General features: G+C 38.6%; 1 protein-coding gene and 1 long non-coding RNA gene across 7 annotated transcripts; one reads left to right on the top strand and one right to left on the bottom strand.

Moving 5' to 3' along the window:
* Positions 1-210: 210 nt before the first annotated feature.
* LOC134307535 (uncharacterized) lies at positions 211-14,563 on the bottom strand. 5 transcript variants are annotated; one of them, XM_062990507.1, is made up of 11 exons: positions 14,530-14,563; positions 12,158-12,352; positions 9,415-9,502; positions 9,171-9,337; positions 7,982-8,050; positions 7,786-7,842; positions 7,583-7,645; positions 7,409-7,465; positions 7,083-7,306; positions 2,463-2,625; positions 211-496 (listed from the first exon to the last, which is right to left on the bottom strand). In XM_062990507.1, the coding sequence occupies exons 2-11, from the start codon at positions 12,348-12,350 to the stop codon at positions 384-386; spliced, it is 1,194 nt and encodes a 397-aa protein (XP_062846577.1). In that variant the 5' UTR covers positions 12,351-12,352; positions 14,530-14,563; the 3' UTR covers positions 211-383. The 5 variants fall into 5 exon arrangements, with proteins under 5 accessions (XP_062846577.1, XP_062846575.1, XP_062846576.1 ...); XM_062990505.1 differs by lacking the exon at positions 14,530-14,563 and having other exon boundaries at positions 7,083-7,303; positions 12,158-12,395; XM_062990506.1 differs by lacking the exon at positions 14,530-14,563 and having other exon boundaries at positions 7,409-7,435; positions 12,158-12,395.
* On the top strand, positions 12,254-23,437 carry LOC134307536 (uncharacterized). Of its 2 annotated transcripts, XR_010009985.1 has the most exons (4): positions 12,254-12,340; positions 12,792-13,454; positions 18,775-18,874; positions 22,358-23,437. It is a non-coding gene; the product is annotated as an uncharacterized LOC134307536 (long non-coding RNA). The 2 variants fall into 2 exon arrangements; XR_010009984.1 differs by lacking the exons at positions 18,775-18,874; positions 22,358-23,437 and having other exon boundaries at positions 12,792-13,936.
* The last annotated feature ends 1,207 nt before the right edge of the window (positions 23,438-24,644 follow it).

Raw genomic sequence — 24,644 nt, 5'->3', positions numbered from 1 at the left:
GACGCTGATCCGGTGTATCCGCGACGTATTTTCCGGCATACCTACGTCCAGCTTCCCCTTCTACGACTTTCATCCGATGTCTCCGCGATGTCTTGTTTTAATGTTTTATTTTTATTTTGTGTTTTGTCTTTTAGCAAAACTGAGTTCAAATTATGAAAGGTTTAACAATAAACTTTTATTAGGAATTAAACATTTTTAAAAATTGCAAAATTATGTAAAACATTTGATATAAAATGTTTCTTATTTTAACATACACATATAAATATATAATAACTTACATACTACTAACTTAGCCTTAACTTTAAAAAAACAGAACATATTTACAAGTATTTATATATACATAAACTATTATATATATATAAAACATAAAATAAATGTAAAAACTATCGCTGCCTTTTTCTGAGCCTGTCACTGGAAAGGCGAAGCCACTCTTTAATGATCTTCTCAGCTTCAGCCTCATTTGGAGTGGGGAGCAGCGGGTTTCTCATTGCTGATACTGAAAAAAAAATCGGATTACAAAAAGAGTAGGTATATGTAGCTGTAACATTAGACATGAGTAATAGAATAAATAGTCTCGCTGTATTAAATGAAATTGTATTCATCCCAATGACTCAGTTTCTTTTTTTTTTCTCCAGTGAACAATTTAAGACAATGTACAATACAAAAATATGAAATATAACAACCCATTCAACTAATTAGCACATGGAGGGCACAAGGCTGTGCACTTGAAATATTTCTTACACCTGCAGCACACAGTATGTGTTTTACAGTCCTTCTTTTGAGGGCAGAACTGACATCTCTTCCTCTTACTTGCCCTAGCTGGGGAAGTGGCTGTGGTAGCTGGATGATCAGGGGCTCCTGCACTCTGAATAGCTTTCACAACTGCTGCTGAGGCTTCTGTGTGGGGGACATGCTTCCTTCTTTCAATGAGTGGAGTTACAAGTGCCTTTCCTAGCTGCTCCAGGAACACCCTCCTCTTGTTCTGCTTACGAGACATCCAGGTCGGGTTGATCTCTCTCCAAATCACAAAGGCATTGTAGCAGGAAACATCAATGATGTTGTGGACTGCCCAGGGGCCAGCGGGCAGTCATTCTTCTGCAGCTATCTGTTCCAATCACCTTATCTAGGTTGTCCACACCTCCTTTGTTGCGGTTGTAGTCTAGGATGATGATTGACTTCCTGTCCTCACGATCGCTAATGTCACCATCTGCGTGCAGTGTGCTCAGAAGAACTACATTCTTGTTTTTCTTTGGGAGGTAGGAAACTGGAGTGGTGGTGGGCGTGAAGGCAAACTTTGAGGAGAAGACCTTTCTCTCCTTTGACGCAAGCAGTGCAGGTGGGAGCTCAGGCTTGTTCTTTCGAACTGCACCAACCATGGTGATCTTCCTCTTCAGGAGCTGCAGTCCGAGTTCATAAGAGGTGAAGAAATTGTCACATGTCACATTGTGACCCCTCAGTCCCTCTGTCACATCAAGCACAACGTTTTGTTCTGCATGCCTGCCGTGTTGGTCATATGCTGCTGAGGACCATGTTATTTTGCCATTTTTTGAAAGGAAAGTCTCTCTTTTAGCTTCAGGGTTTTCTTCTTCTTCTGAAGATGATTCATCATGCTCTGGGTTGTATTCCTCCCCATCTTCTTCTTCGGATACATGCTCCACTTCCTCTTCTGAATCAGAGTTGTCTTGCTGGACATCTGAGAAAATCAGCTCTACAGCCTCTTCAACGCTATAACGCACACTCATGGCTTCAGTACAGACAGAATTCTGGGTCCTGTTATCTGCAGCACCTTTATAACCTCTGGAAATAAACAGGTGGTCTTCTGAAGTCTGCGAGAACACCACCTGATTACTTCTGCTACTGATTGATCTGAGACACAACTAAAACATTGTAACATTCTGTGGGTTGTAAATAACTCTGTGACCTTGATTTCAACTCTATTTGCCTCACGGGTCATTTTGACCCGAAGACCACCTTTGTACCTTTTTTTGTACAGCTTACATGGAAATGTGAATAAAAGCAACATTTCACTTTTTCTATTGTTGGGGCCAATCTAGGAAAAGTCATACAATTTCAAGGTAAAAAAATAGCATTTAGTGGATTTTTGGGGGGGTTTTAACACAGTGGCGGGTCATTTTGACCCGAGGACAACAGGAGGGTTAATGCCATTAGACTGCAATAGCTTGTCATCTTTTGATAGAGCTATGAATTTTTGGCATATTAAACAATTCCACATGAGAATGGTAAGGCATTCATCTAGGATTAAAGACTACAGCCTATACACCATATAAAGACTACTGTACTCTGTTAATCAATGGAAGATCACAAAAATATCCATCCAGCAATGATCCTGTGGTTAGAAAATGACTACTGATTATGGTCTAGTGGACTAGAAGGTGCACAAACAAGATATCTTAAGTCAATATACAGAACTAAAAATTGTTGACAAAAATGTTTATACTTACAGACAATTGTGTCTTTCAGGTGTGTGTTTTTGATGGCCGTTTTCTCTCCTCTGCCACACCAGTTCAACTGCACAGCTAGTTGAGGAGCAAACACTTTGCCACCACAAATCCGCCACACTGTTTTTTTAAGTGTTTGTTCCCCAACCAGTGACAGTTTTGACACCTGAAGTTAATAATAATAATAATAATAATACATTTTATTTATATAGCGCTTTTCAAGATACTCAAAGACGCTTTACATAAGACAAATAATCAAAACAAATACGTACATACACCATACAAATCAAATCATAGTACAAAATCAAAATAGTACATCAACATCAAGAATAATTAAGATAAAAACAAAGAGAGCAGCATAAGACAGTTCATTAAAAATTAGCTAAATTATGAGAGAGAACAACAAATATAGAACAATTTCTTAAAATTAGACAGAAACAGGACAGATTTACATGCAATCAGGAAACTGAAAACTTTACAAGTTTTAGGATCTAGGACTTCACATTTCTGTCGTGATCTAAGTATAAAAACTATTAAAAAGAATAGCAAAAATAAAAGCATTTATTTCGTGTTGTTACAAGTTAAATGCCACTCTGAATAGATGAGTTTTGAGAAGTGACTTGAATTTGGACAGGTCAGGACAATCTCGTAGGTGTTTGGGGAGAGCATTCCATAAAGATGGAGCAGCTATGGAAAAGGCCCTGTCACCCCAGGTCCGGTGCTTGGTCCTAGAGGGTATGGACAGTAGGTTAGCCTCAGAAGAGCGAAGGCTACGGGAGGGAATGTGCTGATGGAGCAGGTCGGTGAGGTAGGATGGGGCCTGATTATGGAGAGCTTTGTGAGTGAATAGAAGAATTTTGAATTGAATGCGTTGAGCAACGGGAAGCCAATGAAGTTTTTGTAGAACAGGTGTAATATGATCACGGGAGCGAGTATGAGTAAGGAGGCGAGCAGCTGAATTCTGGATATACTGAAGTTTTTTTAGGATTTTGTTAGATGTACCATAAAGGATGCTATTGCAATAATCAATTCTGGATGTAATAAAAGCATGAATCAAGGTTTCGGCGGCAGAAAAGGAGAGTGATGGACGTAGACGTGCTATGTTTTTTAGATGAAAGAAAGCAGTTTTGGTGATGTGATTTACATGGCGGTCAAAAGAGAGGTTGCTATCAAAAATTACACCAAGATTTCGGATGTTAGAAGACGGAGACAAAGTGTCATTATCAATGGTAATTTGAAAATTTTTTGTGGTTTTTGCCAGGGTTGTAGGACCTACGATGATCATATCTGATTTTTCACAGTTTAATTTGAGGAAATTAGCTTTCATCCACAATTTCATTTCAGTGATGCAATTTGTCAGAGTGGAGTGAAGTTCAGTATTAATGGATTTGGAGGAGATGTAAAGCTGAATATCATCAGCATAGCAGTGGAAATGTAAACCATGCCGACGTATGATGTCACCAAGGGGGAGCATATAAAGAATAAACAAAAGGGGACCTAACACTGAGCCTTGGGGAACGCCTTGGGACAGTGGAGCAATGGCAGAACTACAATTGTTGATATTAACAAACTGTTGTCTGTTTACGAGATATGACCTTAACCACAAAAGGGCAGTACCAGTGATGTTGACAGAGGATTCAAGGCGGGACAGAAGAATGGAGTGATTAATGGTGTCAAAAGCTGCAGTAAGATCAAGGAGGACGAGAATATTAATTTGTCCAGAGTCTGAGGAAAGAAGAAGGTCATTTGTGACTTTGAGGAGGGCTGACTCAGTGCTGTGCTGGGGGCGGAAACCAGACTGAAATGATTCAAATAGATTATTGGAATTTAGGTGATCTTTGAGCTGTGAGGCAACAACACGTTCCAGTATTTTCGACAGAAATGGAAGATTGGAAATGGGCCGAAAGTTACTCATAATGTTAGAGTCAAGTCCAGGTTTTTTAAGTATGGGAGTAACAGCAGCCAATTTGAGTGATTGAGGGACTGAGCCAGAACTAAGAGAGGAATTGATTATCTCTGTGATAAGTGATGAGATAACTGGAAAACAACCCTTAACAAGTTTTGATGGAGCAGGATCCAAAACACAAGTGGAGCTTCGCATCCCTGTTAAGATCTCAGATAGGTCCAAATGAGACACAGGTGAGAACTGAGACAGAGGCTGGGTAATAAATTGAGGTGAGATAGGCGGAGAAACAGAGATGACAGGGGAAACTGTCAGAAAATTGTGGATATTCTCAACTTTTGTTTGAAAAAATGAGAGGTAAGAGTTACACTTGTCAACTGTAAAGGAATTGGTAGTATTGTCAACTGGTTTGAGAAGTTTATTTATTGTGGAAAAGAGAGTCTTAGGATTTGTTGATCCAGCATGTATGAGTTCGGAATAGTAAGTGGATCGGGCTGCCGTAAGAGCGTCTTTGTAATGTTGAAGATAATCAGAATAAATCTGATAATGTACTGTTAGACCGGTTTTCTTATAAAGTCTTTCAAGCTGGCGTTTACGGGATTTCATTTGGTGAAGCTCAATTGTGTACCATGGTGCAGAATGACTAAATGAAACAAATTTGGTTCTCAAAGGAGCCAGCTCATCAAGACATGAGGCGAGTATGTCATTATAGTAATCGACAAGGTCAGATGAATTACTAGACAGTACAGGACAGACAGACATCTTTTTAACAAGAGAATCTGAGAAAGCAGAGGGAGAGATATATTGAAGATTCCTGAAGGATATTTTACGTTTAGCTCTAGTGATGGGCCTAGTGACCTCAATGTCCATGATGATTGTCAAATGATCAGAGACAGTAAGGTCATGGCTGGACGGCTGATGAACTAGGACACCAGTAGAGCAGACAAGGTCAAGAGTATGACCTTTTTTATGAGTTGGAAAATGTATATGTTGTGTGAAATTAAAACACTGTAACAATTCCAAAAATTCCCTGGCAAATTTACAGTTGTTGTCATCAATATGGATGTTAAAATCACCCATAAGCAGTACAGAGGATGAGAGGGCACTAAGCTGGGTTAAAAAATCTGAAAAATCAGAGAGAAAGGAAGCGTTTGGCTTTGGCGGACGATAAACTACAGCAGTGACCAGAGGAGTAGGCCCTGACAACTTGAAAGCCAGGTGTTCAAAAGAAAGAGCAGCAGGAAAAGACAAAGTGGTTATTTTAATATCATCCCTATAGACTGCAGCAACACCACCACCTCGCCCTTCCATACGAGGTTCATCAATATACGAGTATCCCATTGGCGTGGTCTGATTTAACGTAAAATAATCCAAGGGTTTATGCCAAGTTTCAGTGAGACAGAAAAAGTCTAGTTCACTGTCAGATATAAATTCACTGAGTACAGTACTTTTTGTGTTGAGTGAACGAACATTAAGCAATGCCATTTTCAAGTGGTATTGTTGTGTAGTTGGCTGTGAGGAACGAGGAAGAGAACGGAGATTTGCTAAGTCCACTCCGCGTTTCCCATCCCACTCCGTGGACAGCGTTGTCATGGAGACTACACCGCTACTGGTGTGCAAGGCAGCAGCGCTCTGATGACGTGTTTGCGGAGCGACAGTGCGCACGGCTGACCAGAAGGATGGAATAGCGTTACCGTTTCGAAGATAAACAAGCTTTCTCCGGGAGCCCCTGTGAATATAACGAGGCCGGCGAAGGAGTCCAAGCTGTTTGATGACTGAAATACACGATGGAGTAGTGCAGTTGTTGAACTTCCTCAGCTGGTCAACGGAATAGTTCAACATCGTGCCGATCCCAGGAAAACTCATCCACCGTTCACCACCGGCCGCAGACGCGATGTAGAGTAGAAAGAACAAAAAGTATCAAAAGCACAAATAAAAGTATCAAAAGTAACATAAAAGAAATAGATCCACAAGGTGTGTAAAAAGATGAAAACGAAAAACGATAAAAATACAATAAAATACGGTAAAATACGGTAACGGTAGCGGCAGCCAAATGCGCCAGCGTCCACCATCACCATCAAGTTGACAAAAATATTCGGTAAGTAATGTACATGCAATGTACAATATATATATATATATATATATATATATATATATATATATATATTAGGGCTGTCAAACGATTAAAAATTTTAATCGCGATTAATCTCAGAATTTCATATAGTTAATCGCGATTAATCGCATTAAATAAAATCTGTGTAAATGTTATAGAAAACAAGGTTTTTTAAGTGAAATGTGAAAAGTGGACGTTTCTACACGAAGTGAGTGTGTTTTGACCCTTTTGGGGCTTCCATAGTTCATGGACTAGCGTGCTTGACTCCGGTATTCAGTGCCGTAACAGATTAAGTTAATAAAGTGTTTTGCTCCCGACAACTTGTGAATATACCGTGTATTTATTTCTTTATTATGCAAGTGCATCCCTACGACGCTCAGTTATATTATTTTAACAAACCGCAAATGAACAACGGTGGCAAGTCCGACATTAAAACGTTGGTTCTACCAGTCAAGTCTCAACATGAACTAGAATTTGCGTTAACGGCACTATTTTTTTTAATCGCGTTAAATTGAGATTGCGTTAATGCGTTATTATCGCGTTAACTTCGACAGCCCTAATATATATATATAGTGTGTGTGTGTGTGTGTAAGGTACAGTAAATTACCAATTTTTGCTTGAAGATCTTGTTTTGAAGATGGACTTCAAAGTCATTCAAGGCCTGAATGCTTTCCAGTGGAAGTCCATCTTCTTCCTCTTTATCTGCTGGTGCAGGTGGCATCTTCAGGCTGCTGTTACCCAAAAAGGGGCCTCTTTGGGTAATAACAGAAGTGAGATGCTGGACCTGGAGCTGCAGTTCCCCCAGCATCTCTAAGATGGCCCTCTCTGCTGCTGGGAAATCACATAATAATATCATGGTTATTCACACATCTTTATTAGATCAATAAATAAGACAATTAAGAATTTTATAAAATAGAATTTACTTAAACTTACGTGTGCATTGACCCGGCACTAGTCGGCCTGTAGGCAGACGGACTCTAGGTGCGTTAGCTATTAACACCAAGGACGGTATATTGGTCTACTCATAAGTATTTAAGTATAACAATAATAAGTGAGGTTAACCACAAATATAAAGTCACTGTAATTTGTGCAGTGCTGTTATCTTACCTGGTCCTGCTGACAGAATGTCACAGTGGCTTTCCAAACCAACACTTTGATTGTCTTCTGTCACTTAAGGAGAAAGGTAAGCACTTGGTAAGATTTAAGTTTGTCTTCTTAAACATGCTGAAGATCTATAGTGAAATTTTCTATTAAATTATTAAGAAACATTTTAGTTAATTGTAATGTTAATGACTGTAGAGAAACCTTACTTTGTTCTGTGATGGTGGACTGTCCATCTTGACTGAGCAATTGGATTTGTGACATCACTGAAAGCAAATAATTATGCATGGGTGATTAAACTTTTTATGAATTTGTAAGGTTATGTATATTTCTCTATTTGTTTTGATAAATACTTATCAAGCAGGGGGTTTCTATGAATAGCATATATGACAAATGTGATTTTACTCTGCTGTGTTGGTTCAGTGAACCAAGCATCCTGAATTCTTCCCTGATAGGACTGGGCCTTTGACATCACTGAAAAAAAGAAATAGGTATGTACTATATTCATAATTTAAATTTGTTATTCTAAGTTTGTTTTATTGTGGACTGAAATTAAAACTGCACTTCAGAATTTTTATTAGTTGGACAGGATAAAAGGAAAAAAAATACTGTAAGCTCTCTTAAATCTAGTCATTTCCACAGCATGTTTTATTAATTAGTAGGAGAATATCTCAGTTTCAACATTTGATATGTTTTCTTGGTACTATTTTCAATTAAAAATACAATGTAAATAATTTGCACATCATTGTATTCTGTTATTATTTATATGTTGCCCAGCATCCCAACTTTTTTGGAAAGTGTTGTAATGTTTTTATATATTTAATTTCTTCATTTTCAATGAACTTTACCTTGTCTAGATTCTGGGAAGAAGCACTCATCCTGTGACATCACTAAAAAATCATAATTTGGTAAGTACACTGTCCATTTTAAAAACCTGCTTTTTTCAATATGCGTTTATGCGTGATGTTTGAAATACTAAGCTTCTATAAATATGATGGAACTGAAAAAAAATGATTTTATTTTTCTCTGGGCATTGGTTATATTATTATAGACTAGCTTTGCACTGCTTAGTCCTCAAACAGTTTAACAAACACATTCTTAACAGTATCTAACTAATTATAGTGAATATTAACAATCTTCAGTATGAGATTTCTAATAAACGTCCAGTAATACTTGTGGAAATGTGAAATATCATAAGCTTTAAAGCCAGTGTTGTGTTTTAAAGATTTGCCAGGCTTTTCCCAGTCTTTCAAACTATATTTTATTCAGGCAATGGAATGAAAAGATTTAAGTCTTCTGAGCTATTGTGTTTCCTAAAATTCAAGGGGCCCTATAAGGTGGTATAAGTATATAAACAAGATTCAAAATGTATTTTTATTATTATTTTATCAAAATAAGGCTGAGGGTGGTTTTTTTTTTTTTTTTTTTTTTGGTGATGTCACAAAAATGCCAGGCGCATGTATGTATCTGTTCAGCCTTCAGCCATTTAGACCCATCTAGTCCAGCTCAAGTTGCAAAGAGTGTTACATCTTGGACTGCTTTTTTTTTTTTTTTTTTTTTTTTTTTTTGGGGAAGAAAAATACACTAAACTTACTACTTCTGTTTGTTCCAGGATTTCGATGGTCAGCAGGTGGTGGTGGTGGTATTGGTGGTGGTGGTAGGGAATGCACTGTTTTCTTTTTCATTTTGAGATTCTGTTTTTGAGGGCTGGGATGCCATTTTGCTTGAGACTTTTCAATAAATTCAAATGGCTTTTTAGGTCTAAAAAGTAAAAGAAAAATCAAATAGAAATCTTCATGAAGTACTACACAATGTTGTGTGACATGTTATAAAATTACTTTCGTTTTCGTGGGAAATCATTGTCTGAATTTAAATCCGAGGTCTCGCAGGATATTCTCCATTTCTGGACGACCTTGTCCAAACAATCTGTAATATATTTTGCATGCAGACAATTAAATGCATAATATACAGTCATGGGAAAAAGTAAGTACACCCTCTTTGAATTTTATGTTTTTATGTATCAGGACATAATATAAATCATCTGTTCTTCATCAGGTCTTACCATTATATAAATACAACCTCAGATAGACAATAACACATAACAAATTACACCATCTCATTATTTATATAAAAAACTAGATCAAAATACAAAAAGCAGTGTGTGAAAAAATAAGTACACCCTTACTGTTTCTAAAGGAATTAAGAGGGTATTTATCAGTCAGGTTCTGCTAATCAAATGATCTTGATTAACTGATGATTAGTAAGTGTGATCACGTCTATAAAATCAGAAGTTTTGGCACTTCTTGTGGTCTGGACCATTCAGGTGTGTGTAAACACAATACCAAGTAGGAAAGACATCAACAATGATCTTAGACAAAGAATTGTTCCTGCTGATTATTCTGGGAAGGGTTATAAAGCCATTTCCAAATCTGAAGTTCATCGTTCTACAGTAAGAAAGATCATTTACAAGTGGAAAACATTCAAGGCAGCTTCCCAGTAGTAGACGTCCCTGCAAGTTCACCACGAGATCAGACTGTGCAATGCTCTGAGAAATTGCAAAACATCCAAGAGCTTCATCTAAGACTCTACAGGCTTCGGTTAGCATGTTAAATGTTCAATTTAATGACTGTTCAACTAAAACAAAAAGACTGAACAAGTTTGGCCTGCTGGAAGGGTTTCTGAAAGAAAATGTTCTCTCTTTAAAATGAACATGACAAAACAGATTAAGTTTGCAAAGTTGCATCTGAAATAAACCACAAGATTTCTGGAACAATGTCCTGTGGACAGACGAAACCAAAATTTAGATATTTGGCCAAAATTCACAACGGCACATCTGACAAAAAACAAACACAGCATATCAGCACAAACACCCCATACAAACTGTCAATCATGGTGGTGAAGGGGTGACGATTAGGGGTTTGTGTTACAGTCACAGGATCTGGACAGATTACAGCCGTTGAGATCATTTACAAATGAATGGACACAAACCTTAGTGAACTGAAGTAATGTTGTAAAGAAGAGTGGAGTAAAATTTCTCCAGAACGATGTTAGAGACTGATAAAGTCATACAGAAAACCATTACTACAACTTATTACTAATAAATGAGATTCTACATGCTATTCATTCATGGGGTGTACTTATTTTTTCACATACTGCTTTTTCTATTTTGGTCTAGTGTTTTTATACAAATGAATGAATGAGTGTAATTTATTATGCATTATTGTTTATCTGAGACTGTATTTATATAATTTTAAGACCTGATAAGAAATAGATGGTTTTTATTATGTCTGAATACACAAAACCATAGAATTCAAAGAGGGTGTACTTACTTTTTCACATGACTGTACATACAGTACAGACCAAAAGTTTGGACACACCTTCTCATTCAAAGATTGTTCTTTTTTTTCATGACTATGAACATGGTAGATTCACACTGAAGGCATCAAAACTATGAATTAACACATGTGGAATTATATACTTAACAAAAGTGTGAAACAACTGAAAATATGTTTTATATTATAGTAGCCACCTTTTGCTTTGATTACTGCTTTGCAGTAGAGCACATCCGTTCACCTTTTCTGCGCCGCACAAAGACACGGTGGTTGGAACCAAAGATCTCAAATTTGGACTGATCAGACCAAAGCACAGATTTTCACTGGTCTAATGTCCATTCCTTGTGTTCTTTAGCCCAAACAAGTCTCTTCTGCTTGTTGCCTGTCCTTAGCAGAGGTTTCCTAACAGCTATTTTACCATGAAGGCCTGATGCACACAGTCTCCTCTTAACCGTTGTTCTAGAGATGTGTCTGCTGCTACAACTCTGTGTGGCATTTACCTGGTCTCTAATCTGAGCTGCTGTTAACCTGCGATTTCTGAGGCTGGTGACTCGTATGAGCTTATCCTCCGCAGCAGAGGTGACTCTTGGTCTTCCTTTCCTGGGGCGGTCCTCGTGTAAGCCAGTTTCTTTGTAGCGCTTGATGGTTTTTGCGACTGCACTTGGGGACACTTTCTAAATTTTCCCAATTTTTCGGACTGACTGATCTTCAGTTCTTAAAGTAATGATGGCCACTCATTTTTCTTTACTTAGCTGCTTTTTTTCTTGCCATAATACAAATTCTAACAGTCTATTCAGTAGGACTATCAGCTGTGTATCCACCTGACTTCTGCACAACACAACTGATGGTCCCAACCCCATTTATAAGGCAAGAAATCCCACTTATTAAACCTGACAGGGGACACCTGAGAAGTGAAAACCATTTCAGGTGACTACCTCTTAAAGCTCATCAAGAGAATGCCAAGAGTGTGCGAAGCAGTAATCAAAGCAACAGGTGGCTACTTTGAAGAACCGAGAATATAAAACATATTTTCAGTTGTTTCACACTTTTTTGTTAAGTATATAATTCCACATGTGTTAATTCATAGTTTTGATGCCTTCAGTGTGAATCTACAATTTTCATAGTCATGAAAATAAGTCATGAACTCTTTGAATGAGAAGGGTGTGTCCAAACTTTTGGTCTGTACTGTATAATGTACATAATATAGATAATGTTTATCTAATCAATATTCTTATACATTTTAGATTACCTGAGCTGTAAAGGATACGAGCTTGGTGCTGTGTCCATCCTCTGCTCACATTTGGGACCTCACTGCCTCGGATACTCTTTAGAAGTTTGGCTTTGTCTGTGTATGGAGGCCACCATGATATGCCCTCATGGTACCACTCTGCTGCCACCGGGCTTGTTGTTCCCTCATCCACAAATTCAACCAGTAGGTACATTCCTATCATACAGGGATCTATCATGCTACTCATATGTCATGAAAACTATAAAAAAAAATAAACTTGATTATGAAGAAGAAAATTTTAAAAAACTCAGTGGGGATGAAAAGGGAGGTTCTGGTAGCAAATTTCTCATGAACTGGTATGCAGAAGGGGAAAAGATACAAATTTCATCTTATATGGCAAAACAAATGCCTTCTGTTTAACTTCTGAAAATTTGCAATATTCAGTGGCCCCTGAGACCTTGTCTATTAAGTAGATGCCAAGTGTGGCTGAGGAAAGAGGGTATTCGAAGAATGATTCCTGTTCGAGAAAACAGCAGTATGCAATGTAGACCTCATTTCCATGGGAGAAAATATTTTTCACTCTGGCAACTTTGTTGTTGATGTAAATAAAGCTGTTGGCTTCATCTAATCTCAATGAGAAACTCTGTGTCCTCAGTTCGCGATACTGACTGGCTGTTTGGATGGACCTGGGAAGTGGACCACATGCATGAACTTTGTATAATCCCATTCTTTTCCTATTTCGATTCAGTTTTTTGGGCCTCTCTGACAGTCTTCTAATGACCTGACTGAGTGGGAAGCCAGGTTTTCTAATTAGCTTTTTAATCTGGTGAAGGAAAGATTCAAGTTTAAATGCACTGAAATTATCGAGTGCACCATGTATTTTTACATCTTGTGCCAAGTGAACAAGGTTGTGTACATTGTAAGACATGAACTTTTCCCCATAGAGCTCTTGAAAGTGCTTCACAAATAAAACCAAAATGTCATTAGCATACTCAAGATGGTCTCGGAGTAGCTGTTTGCTGGATAAAATGAACACTCCCACAAAAAGTAGAAGAAAGTTTTGGTATGCTGTTGTAATGAGTGTGCTATTTAAAAGAACAGGCCCACTGTACAACAAAAACTGCCGGAACTCAGTAGCTTTCCACCTGTCTAACTCTCTTACAGACCTTGGTTGTCGCGAGAATTCCAAGGGAACATTTTTACGGATTTGCTGAAGTCTGCTTGAAAGGTTGTCAACAGTAGAGGCAGGCAGTCTGCAGGACAAAGGACCCCGTAGCCACAACAAAAGGAGCCTGCGCATAACACCAAGGCACACAAGGTGCATATAGTCTAATGGAAAGCCTGTTACCATTTTCAGTGATGTTCTTTGCAGTGGTGTGGGACCATGATGATGTTCTTCATCTATTTGAGCCCTGAATGACTCATCTGTTCTGAGTAAAGCATCAATTTCAGGAAAAACAACTCGATTCTCAATATACTTCCCCTCTTGGGTACATTTCCCACAGCCACTATAGCCAGAGTGACCGTTTATGTTTTTCACAAAGGCACATGCCGGAGCATCACAAACTACTGTGCACAGCCTTAAGTACAGGAAATCTCCTTTGTAATTAAATCCTTTTTCCAGATTAGAAATGTCTGACACAAAATCTTCTAGGAAGGCATCCAGGGATCCTGGTTTTTGGTTGCCACAAAACAAACCTATTATGACTGGGTCATGTTTTGGAAGATTTTCAATAATTCCTAGAATTGGCCAAAACTGTGTGGTGGAACTCTTGAATAAAGGTAAACCATCAATATTGACCTGGAGGTTCAGAAGGTGTGTTTCTTTTATGACATGCTTGTGTTCTTCTAAGAGATGTGTAATAGCTTCAAGCACACCAAAATGGTAATACTGTCCCCCAGCAATATCTTTGCAGGTCATTTTTGTAGAACGAACAGTTCCAAGCAATGTTCTTGCATCATGAGGGAGTTTTGGGTGGTAATCTGCCAGGATCTTTAGGAGACTGTTTAAAGCAGAATGTGTAACATTTTGCTCAACAGCCCATGATGCCAGTCTACTATGCAGAGAGGCTTGGACTTCTGAATCTGAGTCTGTGTCTGATTCTGTTTCTGTGAGTTCAAAGGCATCAAAAAATTCCTCGTTGTCCTCATTGGACAAACAGTCTTCAATTTCCTCAGTATTTTGTTCCTGCCTTTGATATGGACTCCCACAGCCCAGTTCATTTACGTAGACAGAAATTAATTGTTCATTAACTCTGGCTTTGGATTTTCTTCTTATTGTCCAATATGAGGGTGTTGTGAAAGCCATACTGAGAATTTAAAAAGACCAAACATGAAACATAAAATAAATGTTTTAAACAGTCTTCTGTTCCATCTTGACAATGGTTACTTACTGGATGCAGATGAAAAACTTCACAGGATAATCACAGAATTGGAAATCTGTTTTAAGAGAAATATATTAATTATAACAAAAACTATAGTATTACTTATGTCATGCTCCGTTACTGTAGAACATAATTGTAGAACTTCACTATTTAAGTTATAACTCAAGTATTTCAAGAACAGAGTCATAATATTTCAAGATTAAAATAATTATTTTAAGATTAAACTTAAAATTTTGAGAATGTGAAATCACTGTGGACTACCCAACAGCATTTGATGGTAGTGTGTGAGGCACACGGAAACATTCTACTAAAAGGCTCAGGTATTGAATCGGCAAAAGAACTGGATTCTAAAATAAATTACACATCATTTACTGATGTTTAATCACAAACCTGACCGAGGAAAGTGTTAGTAATATTATCAGAAAACCCCAATGCAGCCCTAAAGATGGTCATGTGTTTTTACGGTTAGAATTTGGATTCTGGTAGTCCAATGACGCTCTAAATATTATAACTATTACAACTTTAATCTCAAAATAATTATGACTTTGATCTCATTACGATTTTAAACTTTACATTTTTTGGTCACCATCATAAATATGACTTTAGTATTAAATATTTTGATAATCTTGAAGTAGAGCTTAATCACAAAATATTATGTCTTTCTTGATATCTTTTATTTTGACCCTAACTGACCCTAAAACACTATTTCAATAAACTTCTTCAGTTTGTAAGTTTTGTTTGTTGTAATGGGATTGATGGCAGACGTGGGTGTGGTTAGACCTGTAGCCCCCCTAAAAAGTGAGAAAAAGAAAGACGTGTCTGTTATATTTAGGGTGGACAATGTGTATTTAACTGTTGTGGATAACATACTAGTCATAATTATTTTATTCACTTGGGCCAATCCATTAAATTATTCTGGAGCATTTTCTGAATGTGCAATGTGTTCCCAAAACATTTTAAATAGTCTCTAACAAAACATAAAGATTTTATTTGTTTTATCTGTGATGAACAAGTAAACGTAGATTTATTGTAAGAGGTTTTGCCCAGATGGGATTCCACAGCGCTTCTTCAGATATAGGCGCGCATGTTTTCTAAGCTCCAGCGCATCTGTTACTGATTGACGCGCTCTCCCTCACCAAAGCTCACTAAGTGGGAGTGATCTTGGCTAATCGCCTCTTTGGCTTCCTCCAAGTCCCTGCTATTGGTTTGCAGAAGTGTCAATCACTTCTTCTGACCCAGAGTTGTAAGCGAATCCCTGGCCAGAGCGCACTGCACATAACAATATTGCATCTCAATTTTTTTTACCCTTTTAATTAAATCACAAAATACAATATATATTAAAATGTAAAAAAATATTCGAACATTTTATATTATTTACATATTTAATTTGCATATGGGACATCAATTTAGTCCCGCCCTCAGCTCGCTGGTCCGATCGGCGTAATTTGGTGATTGGTGGTTCTGGATGTCAGTCAGATCTTTCTCTGAAAGTAGGCGGTTGTTGTCTGCAGTGAGCTGTAAACAGTTAGTCCACGTGTGGGAGCAGAACGGGGGATGCTCGTGGATTTGTCCTCCTCTGTTATCAGTAGTGGCACGTAATTAAGCTTTAAGAAATGTCGGTAATGTGTTAAGTTCTTGTTTAAATGGTAATTGTCCAGTATATGTCAGTGATATTGTGCTGAACGTGAGCAGCTCAGCTGTTTAGCCTGTTGGAGTCAGACACGTTGGACATTTAGTTTAAAGTGTGTGTTTAAACTGTGCCTAATGTTTTACTACTGAACATCTTAGAGCTTAAGAGAATTTACAGTGTTCCGTTTTGTTGGTGCTCGATGGTCAACTAATAAATCACGACTCTGAGTCGACTCAGTGTTAACCACGGCACGGCGTAGAGGAATCGACTCCTCTGGCGATCGGTGTAGAGGAATCGACTCCTCTGAATTATATATTTCGAGAATTAATGAAATATTAAACGTTTAATAATGTTGTTCCTCTCAAACTGAAAATGAAAAATATTGTTTGGTATTTTATTTACCACAACAATCCATCTGTGTTAGCCTCAAAGCTAACTCAAGTTAACCTGGTTAATCTAAAAAGATTTATTTTATTCTGATTAATATACCGGTATATTATATTGTTTTGTCACCCATTATAACATATTAATTTTTCATATCTTGTGTTTTATTTTATTTATTTCTTACCTCTAAACTCCTTAAAGCCAGAAATAACGAACTGAGGGTGAAAAACGGCTTTTTATACCCTCAAACTGCGCGAGACTGCGAGCGCGTGCAGTCACTTTCACACTTTCCCGCCGCCCTCCTCAGGGTGTTCAGTCTAGTAAATATCATCAGCTACACTGTATGGACTAAAGTATTCTTTTATAACACCCCATTCTAAATCCATAGACCTTTATATATAGTCTGTTCCCCTCTGCAGCTATAACAGCTCCCATTCTTCTGGGAAGGCTTTCTACAAGAGTGTGTCTGTGGGAAATGGATCAGTTCATATAGCATCTGTGAGATCAGACAGTGATGTTGGATGAGAGGACCTGGCTCACAATCTTCATTCTAGTTTATCCCAGCAGTGTTTGAGGGGGTTGAGGTCAGAGCTCTGTATGGGCATTCACTAAGTGCTTGATTTTATACACTATATGGACAAAAGTATTGGGACACACTTCTTAATCACTAAATTTAGGGGGTTTGTTCAGTCCCATTGCCACAGGTATATAAAATCAAACACCTAGTGAATGCCAGGAGAATGAGTGCACAGTGTCAACCCAGTTTGGTGGAGCAGGGATAATGTTATGGGGTTTTTCAGGGCTTGGTCTAGGCCTGGGAATGAGAATTCTTAATGCTTCATTACACCAAGTCATTTTGGACAGTTATTTGGTTTCAACTTTGTGGGAACTGTTTGGAGAAGGCTCTTTTCTGTTTGTACATGACTGTGTCCCAGTGTACAAAGAAAGGTTCATAAAGGCATGGTTGGGTGAGTTTGGTCTGGAAGAACGTGATCGGTCCACACAGAGCTCTGACCACAACCCCATCGAACACCTTTGCTGGGAAATGGAGAATGGAGATTGTGAGCCATGTCTTCTTGTCCATCACTTCCTGACCTCACAAATGCTCTTATGGATGAATGGACAATAATTCCCACAGACACACTCAAATCTTGTAGAAAGCCTTCACAGTGGGATGTCATGAATTCTCCTGTAGGTGTAATATGTAGGTGTCCAAATACTTTTGTCCCTATTAGGTGTATATGTAGGATTTAGAGCAGCTAGACCAAGGTATGCTTCATTGCATTTGATCAGGAGGAGAAACTTTTACTTGCTACAGGGGATGACGCTATATTTAACACGAAACAAATACATTGGGTCCTGGTTTGCTTTTATACTGGTCATATGTATTTGCAGTTGAACCAAAATTAGGGAACAAAGTGACACGTGACAAGCCTGCAAGCATAGATGTGTTGAGTGAGACGCATCGAAGGCAGTTCAGTACGCTTGGTGGTCAATAGATTCATGTGGACTCAGACAAAACAGTGAGTTTTGCTAATCAATAGTTAATAAATACATTGATTAACAATATTTATATAGCACATCAACATGTTTACATCAGTATGCATTTTTTTAAAGAAAAGAGTTACCTTGGTTAAAGAGCATTTATCCATGTATGAATGTATGTATTTATTCATGTATTTAGCAGTGGCCCTAATATGCTGTCGTAGCAAACATACCTTTCTCCAACAAAACAGTTGCATAGTGAAGACACAAGTGTGCTCGGGCCCAGAACATAGCAGTGTGCACAGGGGAAAAGGGAGTACAATCATTCTCTGGTATTGTACAAGGCAACAGCGCCTAGTGTGAGTGCACCTTTATGTTCTTAAACTTGGTATGGTTGTCAAAAGAAGTCATATCCTAATTTTTATTGATATATTTAACTGAGGGTCTGTGTAATCTTAACTTACTGACTAGTGTAAACTTTGACTTTTAAATACAACAGAAGGAGAAGAAGCCAAAATTGACTTGCAGGTGCAGAAATCTGCTATTAAAAGGGAAACATTCAAACGCCTCATGTCTAGACAGGACATGACACATTAAAACACATTTATATATCTGTGCACACACACACACACATGTGCCTTGTCCTTGTTTTTACTATGCACTTATTTACCATTCATCATAAATTCATTAAATGAATGTCTCATGAACTTAAACAGTTTGTCTGTGCTCTTTCCTCTGCGTTGTCCTGCATATAGTCTCCACCATGGTTTGTTGTGCTGCCTGGAGATGCTCCTGTCGCTCAGAGTGACTGACACACATCTTAACATTACCAGAGATTACACCAACAAAAATGAGGTAATCCTATTCAAACACTGCATTTGCACTTTTTACAAACAAAAACCACAGCACTGGGAAGCTTAAAGTTTGATTTATTTAAAGTAAGGAATAGGGAAAGGTCATTGGGATCTGTTAAAAAATATATACAGGGTGGGCCATTTATATGGATACACCTAAATAAAATGGGAATGGTTGGTGATATTAACTTCCTGTTTGTGACACATTAGTATATGGGAGGGGGAAAACTTTTCAAGATGGGTGGTGACCATGGCGGCCATTTTGAAGTCGGCCATTTTGGATCCAACTTTAGTTTTTTCAATGGGAAGAGGGTCATGTGACACATCAAACTTATTGAGAATTTCACAAGAAAAACAATGGTGTGCTTGGTTTTAACGTAACTTTATTCTTTCATGAGTTATTTACAAGTTTCTGACCACTTATAAAATGTGTTCAAAGTGCTGCCCATTGTGTTGGATTGTCAATGCAACCCTCTTCTCCCACTCTTCACACACTGATAGCAACACCGCAGAAGAAATGCTAGCACAGGCTTCCAGTATCCGTAGTTTCAGAAGACCAATCCACTTTCCAGGAAACTGTTCATCTAGGAATTCTCGGACCTGACACCCATAATGTGGTGGTGCACCATCTTGCTGGAAAAACTCAGGGAACGTGCCAGCTTCAGTGCATAAAGAGGGAAACACATCATCATGTAGCAATTTCAAATATCCAGTGGCCTTGAGGTTTCCATTGATGAAGAATGGCCCCACTATCTTTGTACCCCATATACCACACCATACCATCAATTTTTGTGTTCCAACAGTCTTGGAGGGATCTATCCAATGTGGGTTAGTGTCAGACCAATAGCGGTGGTTTTGTTTGTTAACTTCACCATTCACATAAAAGTTTGCCTCATCACTGAACAAAATGTTCTGTGTAAACTGAGGGTCCTGTTCCAATTTTTGTTTTGCCCATTCTGCAAATTCAGTGCGCCGATCTGGGTCATCATCGTTGAGATGCTGCAGCAGCTGGAGTTTGTAAGGGTGCCATTTGTGAGTAGCTAATATCCGCTGAAGGGATGTTCGACTGATGCCACTTTCCAGTGACATGCGGCGAGTGCTACGCTGTGGGCTCTTGCTGAATGAAGCTAGGACAGCCACTGATGTTTCCTCATTAGTGACAGTTTTCATGCGTCCACATTTTGGCAAATCCAACACTGAACCAGTTTCACGAAACTTGCTAACTGTAGCATGGGAGATGGGTGGTCTCGTAGGGTGTCTTTCATTAAAATCTGCTGCAATGACCCGGGTACTGCGTTCACCAGACATCAACACAATTTCTATCTGCGTGTTAACCTCTGCGACATGTCAATGGCTGTAAACAAAGAGAAGCTTGTAAATAACTCATGATAGAATAAAGTTAAAACCAAGCACACCATTGTTTTTCTTGTGAAATTCTCAATAAGTTTGATGTGTCACATGACCCTCTTCCCATTGAAAAAACTAAAGTTGGATCCAAAATGGCCGACTTCAAAATGGCCGCCATGGTCACCACCCATCTTGAAAAGTTTTCCCCCTCCCATATACTAATGTGCCACAAACAGGAAGTTAATATCACCAACCATTCCCATTTTATTTAGGTGTATCCATATAAATGGCCCACCCTGTAGACAAGAAAAAAAGCAAAAGCAGCACTAAAATAATAAAGAACAATAATGCTGCTCTCAAACAAAGTGAATTGGGGGCAAATCATTTAAAGACCACTTTTTCAAAATGACTAAATTGAGGCATTAGTCAGACTAAACACAAAAGGGACGAAATAGATCAATCACTTTGCTGCTGGTCCAACAGGTTACAAGACCCTGCAGGTAGTGCAGGGTTCCTCTACCAAGAATAAGAGCCCTGCAAAGATGGATGCAGGGTGTTAGAACTGGGCCTGGTGTGTTCACAGAGGTTTTTGGTTTTCTAAAACTGAAGGTAAATGGATTGACATAACTTGAAATGGAATGGGTGTTGACCTTGAATGAAATTGCAGCCACAGCAAATGTTGAATTTTAATCTAGCCATGGTCCACTTGGCAGTCTGTAGCATCACTGTGGCATCACTGCTCCTTCACCATGCAGCACCCAGTGCTCCTACAGTAGGTTATTAATATACACCATCAAGATTGCTTAAGTATAACTTACATTTAATATAGTAAAAGAGTAACTTTTTTATTTTTTACATTTTACTTTTATACGGTAGTACAATATTTTTGTACTGAGCATGAGCTTCCCATAAAGCCTATTATGATCAATTGTTTAAGACGTTTAACTCGCCTTGTATTTTCAGTCTCACTAACTTTTTCTTTTTCCTTTGTTATTAATTTAAAATCAGACGAGTTGCAACATAAGGTGATAGTCAAGAGAATCACAATGCCTACAGCATAATAAATAGGCTGTTTGTGGTTAATGTGTTGCATACTTTATTCAGTATACTAGCCTTATTTGTTAATGTTCCCTAAATTGACTAATTTAGTATGGGATAATTCACTAAGATGTGTTAATGCACAGATATTCAGTCTTATGCTTTAAATATTTTACCGTTTGAATGTGCATCACTCCATGCTCCACCACTGGGGTAAAAAATGTGACCCGTTGGAGTGATATTTTATATTTTAATATTTATTATTTTCACAAAACAGAATTAAACAAATGTGAAAATAATGACAGGCAATCACAGTTTATAGGTATTACCAGACTTAATTTTTTATGTGTCAAATATATGACTTAAAGATATTGCTAGAATTGAAAAACTATACAGGCGAGTCTCGCTTCAGCATCTGTCTGTGAGGAGTTTGGAGCTTCTCCCTGTGTCTGTGTGGGTTTTCGCCAGGTGCTCTGGTTCCCTCCCTGCTCCTGAAAAACACAAAGGGTAGGCTTATTGGATACACGTAATTGCCCCTCGGTGTGTGTGTGTGTGGTATGTGGTATATGTATTCCTGCTTTGTGCTGAGTGATTCCGGGAGGGCTCCGGACAAACCACCACTCTGACGGACTAAGCAGATGAGAAAATGTCTGACTGACTATCAGAATACACTGCTGTATTGCTTTTCAAAGATTATTGCCCTAATTTTAGTTTTTCTATTAGTTCAACCCTACTAAAAACAAGTTTGGCGTAAAGGACTGCCTGAAAGATCAATCTGAGGTGCTGCATGCAGTACATGTGATGTTTAAGGAACTAAACCACTTAATGTTTGGTTATTATGTAACGTGTACAGCAAATATACTGTCTTCTGTAACTTGATCTATTGAGCTATTTTAGCTGAAACACTCATTTGTTGTGTATATATTTTGTAAAAAAAAAAAACAGATCTGATGCCACTGCAGCAGGACAGTACAGCAATAACAATATGGCAGTGTTCGTCATAACCTAATTTGGTGATGTTTTCTTCACTTGGCTTTGTCTACCATTGTTTTGCTTAACAACACTCAACTTATTCTTTCTTTTCTTCCTTTTGACACAGGTTTTGGCTCGAATCTCAGCATGTACAACGGACATCATCTTATGGAGCAGCAGCTTAAGTTGTCTTCAACCTTCAAAAGTTCAAACACATCACTTCCCTGCTGTGTACCCTTCCCTGGCTTCCTGTAGCAGCCTCCCCTTGAGTGAACAGCAGAATGACTGTCTTAGAACAGAGTCAAACTTAGGAGAGTCTCCTAAATTATAGAAAAGCTCTTAGTGCTGCTAGAGCAAAATATTTCTCCTCGCTAGAAGAAAACAAAACTAATCCTACATTTAATACTGTAGCAAAACTAACTAGGAAGACCACCACTACAGAAGCATCCACACCATCAGTATTTAGCAGCGACAACTTTATGAATTTTTTCAGTGATGAAGTTGAAAACATATGGCACAAAATTAATACTATTAATCTAAACCTGAGCAATCTGATGACAAACCAACTAGATGTCAGTATAGTTACATCAGATCAGCGTTTAGAGTCTTTTAACCCTCTCCGTGAGACCAAGTTAATTTCACTAATTTCTTGATCAAAATCGACAACATGTATACTAGATCCCGTACCCACAACTTTCCTAAAACAGATACAACTCTTTTAAAAAAGATCAATTCATCTCTTAGTACTGGCTATGTCCCTAAATCATTTAAAGCAGTTATCAAACCTCTGGCAAAAAACCTAACCTAGACCCCTGCCAGTTGTCTAATTACAGACCGATATCAACCCTCCCCTTCATCTCCAAAATCCTAGAAAAGGTTGTAGCACAGCAGCTATGTTCATACCTGCATAGAAATAACATTTGTCAGTCAGGGTTTAGGCCTCATCATAGCACAGAGACAGCGCTGGTTAAAGTTGTGAATGACCTGTTACTGGCCTCTGATCAGGGTTGTGTCTCCCTGCTTGTACTGCTTGACTTAAGTGCAGCTTTTGACACCATTGATCTCCTTTATAGGCTAGAAAATATTGTTGGAGTTTAGGGAACAGCCTATTTGAGTGACCGTTATCAGTTTGTAGATGTAAATGGTGAATATTCTATGCACAGTAAGGTTAAGTTTGGTGTTCCACAAGGTTCTGTTTTAGGCCCATCTATGTACAGTGTATCACAAAAGTGAGTACACCCCTCACATTTCTGCAGATATTTAAGTATATCTTTTCATGGGACAACACTGACAAAATGACACTTTGACACAATGAAAAGTAGTCTGTGTGCAGCTTATATAACAGTGTAAATTTATTCTTCCCTCAATATACAGCCATTAATGTCTAAACCACCAGCAACAAAAGTGAGTACACCCCTAAGAGACTACACCCCTAAATGTCCAAATTGAGCACTGCTTGTCATTTTCCCTCCAAAATGTCATGTGACTTGTTAGTGTTACTAGGTCCCAGGTGTGCATAGGGAGCAGGTGTGTTCAATTTAGTAGTACAGCTCTCACACTCTCTCATACTGGTCACTGAAAGTTCCAACATGGCACCTCATGGCAAAGAACCCTCTGAGGATCTTAAAAGACGAATTGTTGCGCTACATGAAGATGGCCAAGGCTACAAGAAGATTGCCAACACCCTGAAACTGAGCTGCAGCACAGTGGCCAAGATCATCCAGCATTTTAAAAGAGCAGGGTCCATTCAGAACAGACCTCGCGTTGGTCGTCCAAAGAAGCTGAGTTCACGTGCTCAGCGTCACATCCAACTGCTGTCTTTGAAAGATAGGCGCAGGAGTGCTGTCAGCATTGCTGCAGAGATTGAAAAGGTGGGGGGTCAGCCTGTCAGTGCTCAGACCATACGCCGCACACTACATCAAATTGGTCTGCATGGCTGTCACCCCAGAAGGAAGCTTCTTCTGAAGTCTCTACACAAGAAAGCCCTCAAACAGTTTGCTGAAGACATGTCAACAAAGGACATGGATTACTGCAACCATGTCCTATGGTCTGATGAGACCAAGATTAATTTGTTTGGTTCAGATGGTCTCAAGCATGTGTGGTGGCAATCAGGTGAGGAGTACAAAGATAAGTGTGTCATGCCTACAGTCAAGCATGGTGGTGGGAATGCCATGGTCTGGGGCTGCATGAGTGCAGCAGGTGTTGGGGAGTTACATTTCATTGAGGGACACATGAACTCCAATATGTACTGTGAAATACTGAAGCAGAGCATGATTCCCTCCCTCCGGAAACTGGGTCGCAGGGCAGTGTTCCAGCATGATAATGACCCCAAACACACCTCTAAGACGACCACTGCTTTATTGAAGAGGCTGAGGGTAAAGGTGATGGACTGGCCAAGCATGTCTCCAGACCTA

The sequence above is a fragment of the Trichomycterus rosablanca genome, unplaced genomic scaffold, assembly GCF_030014385.1.
Source record: "Trichomycterus rosablanca isolate fTriRos1 unplaced genomic scaffold, fTriRos1.hap1 scaffold_296, whole genome shotgun sequence".
NCBI classification, from domain to species: Eukaryota; Metazoa; Chordata; class Actinopteri; order Siluriformes; family Trichomycteridae; genus Trichomycterus; species Trichomycterus rosablanca.
The sequence above is the reverse complement of the archived record's forward strand: the minus strand, read 5'-3'. Positions and strand labels throughout refer to the sequence as shown.

Bases quoted from the DNA above. Each gene is read 5' to 3' on its own strand.
- LOC134307535 (XM_062990503.1), bottom strand. From the start codon at position 12,383: ATGAGTAGCATGATAGATCCCTGTATGATAGGAATGTACCTACTGGTT. The intron at 7,646-7,785 runs GTAAGGTTTCTC...TTTCTCCTTAAG, and splicing joins GTCCACCATCACAGAACAAA to TGACAGAAGACAATCAAAGT. The intron at 7,466-7,582 runs GTAAGATAACAG...TGGTGTTAATAG, and splicing joins CATTCTGTCAGCAGGACCAG to CTAACGCACCTAGAGTCCGT.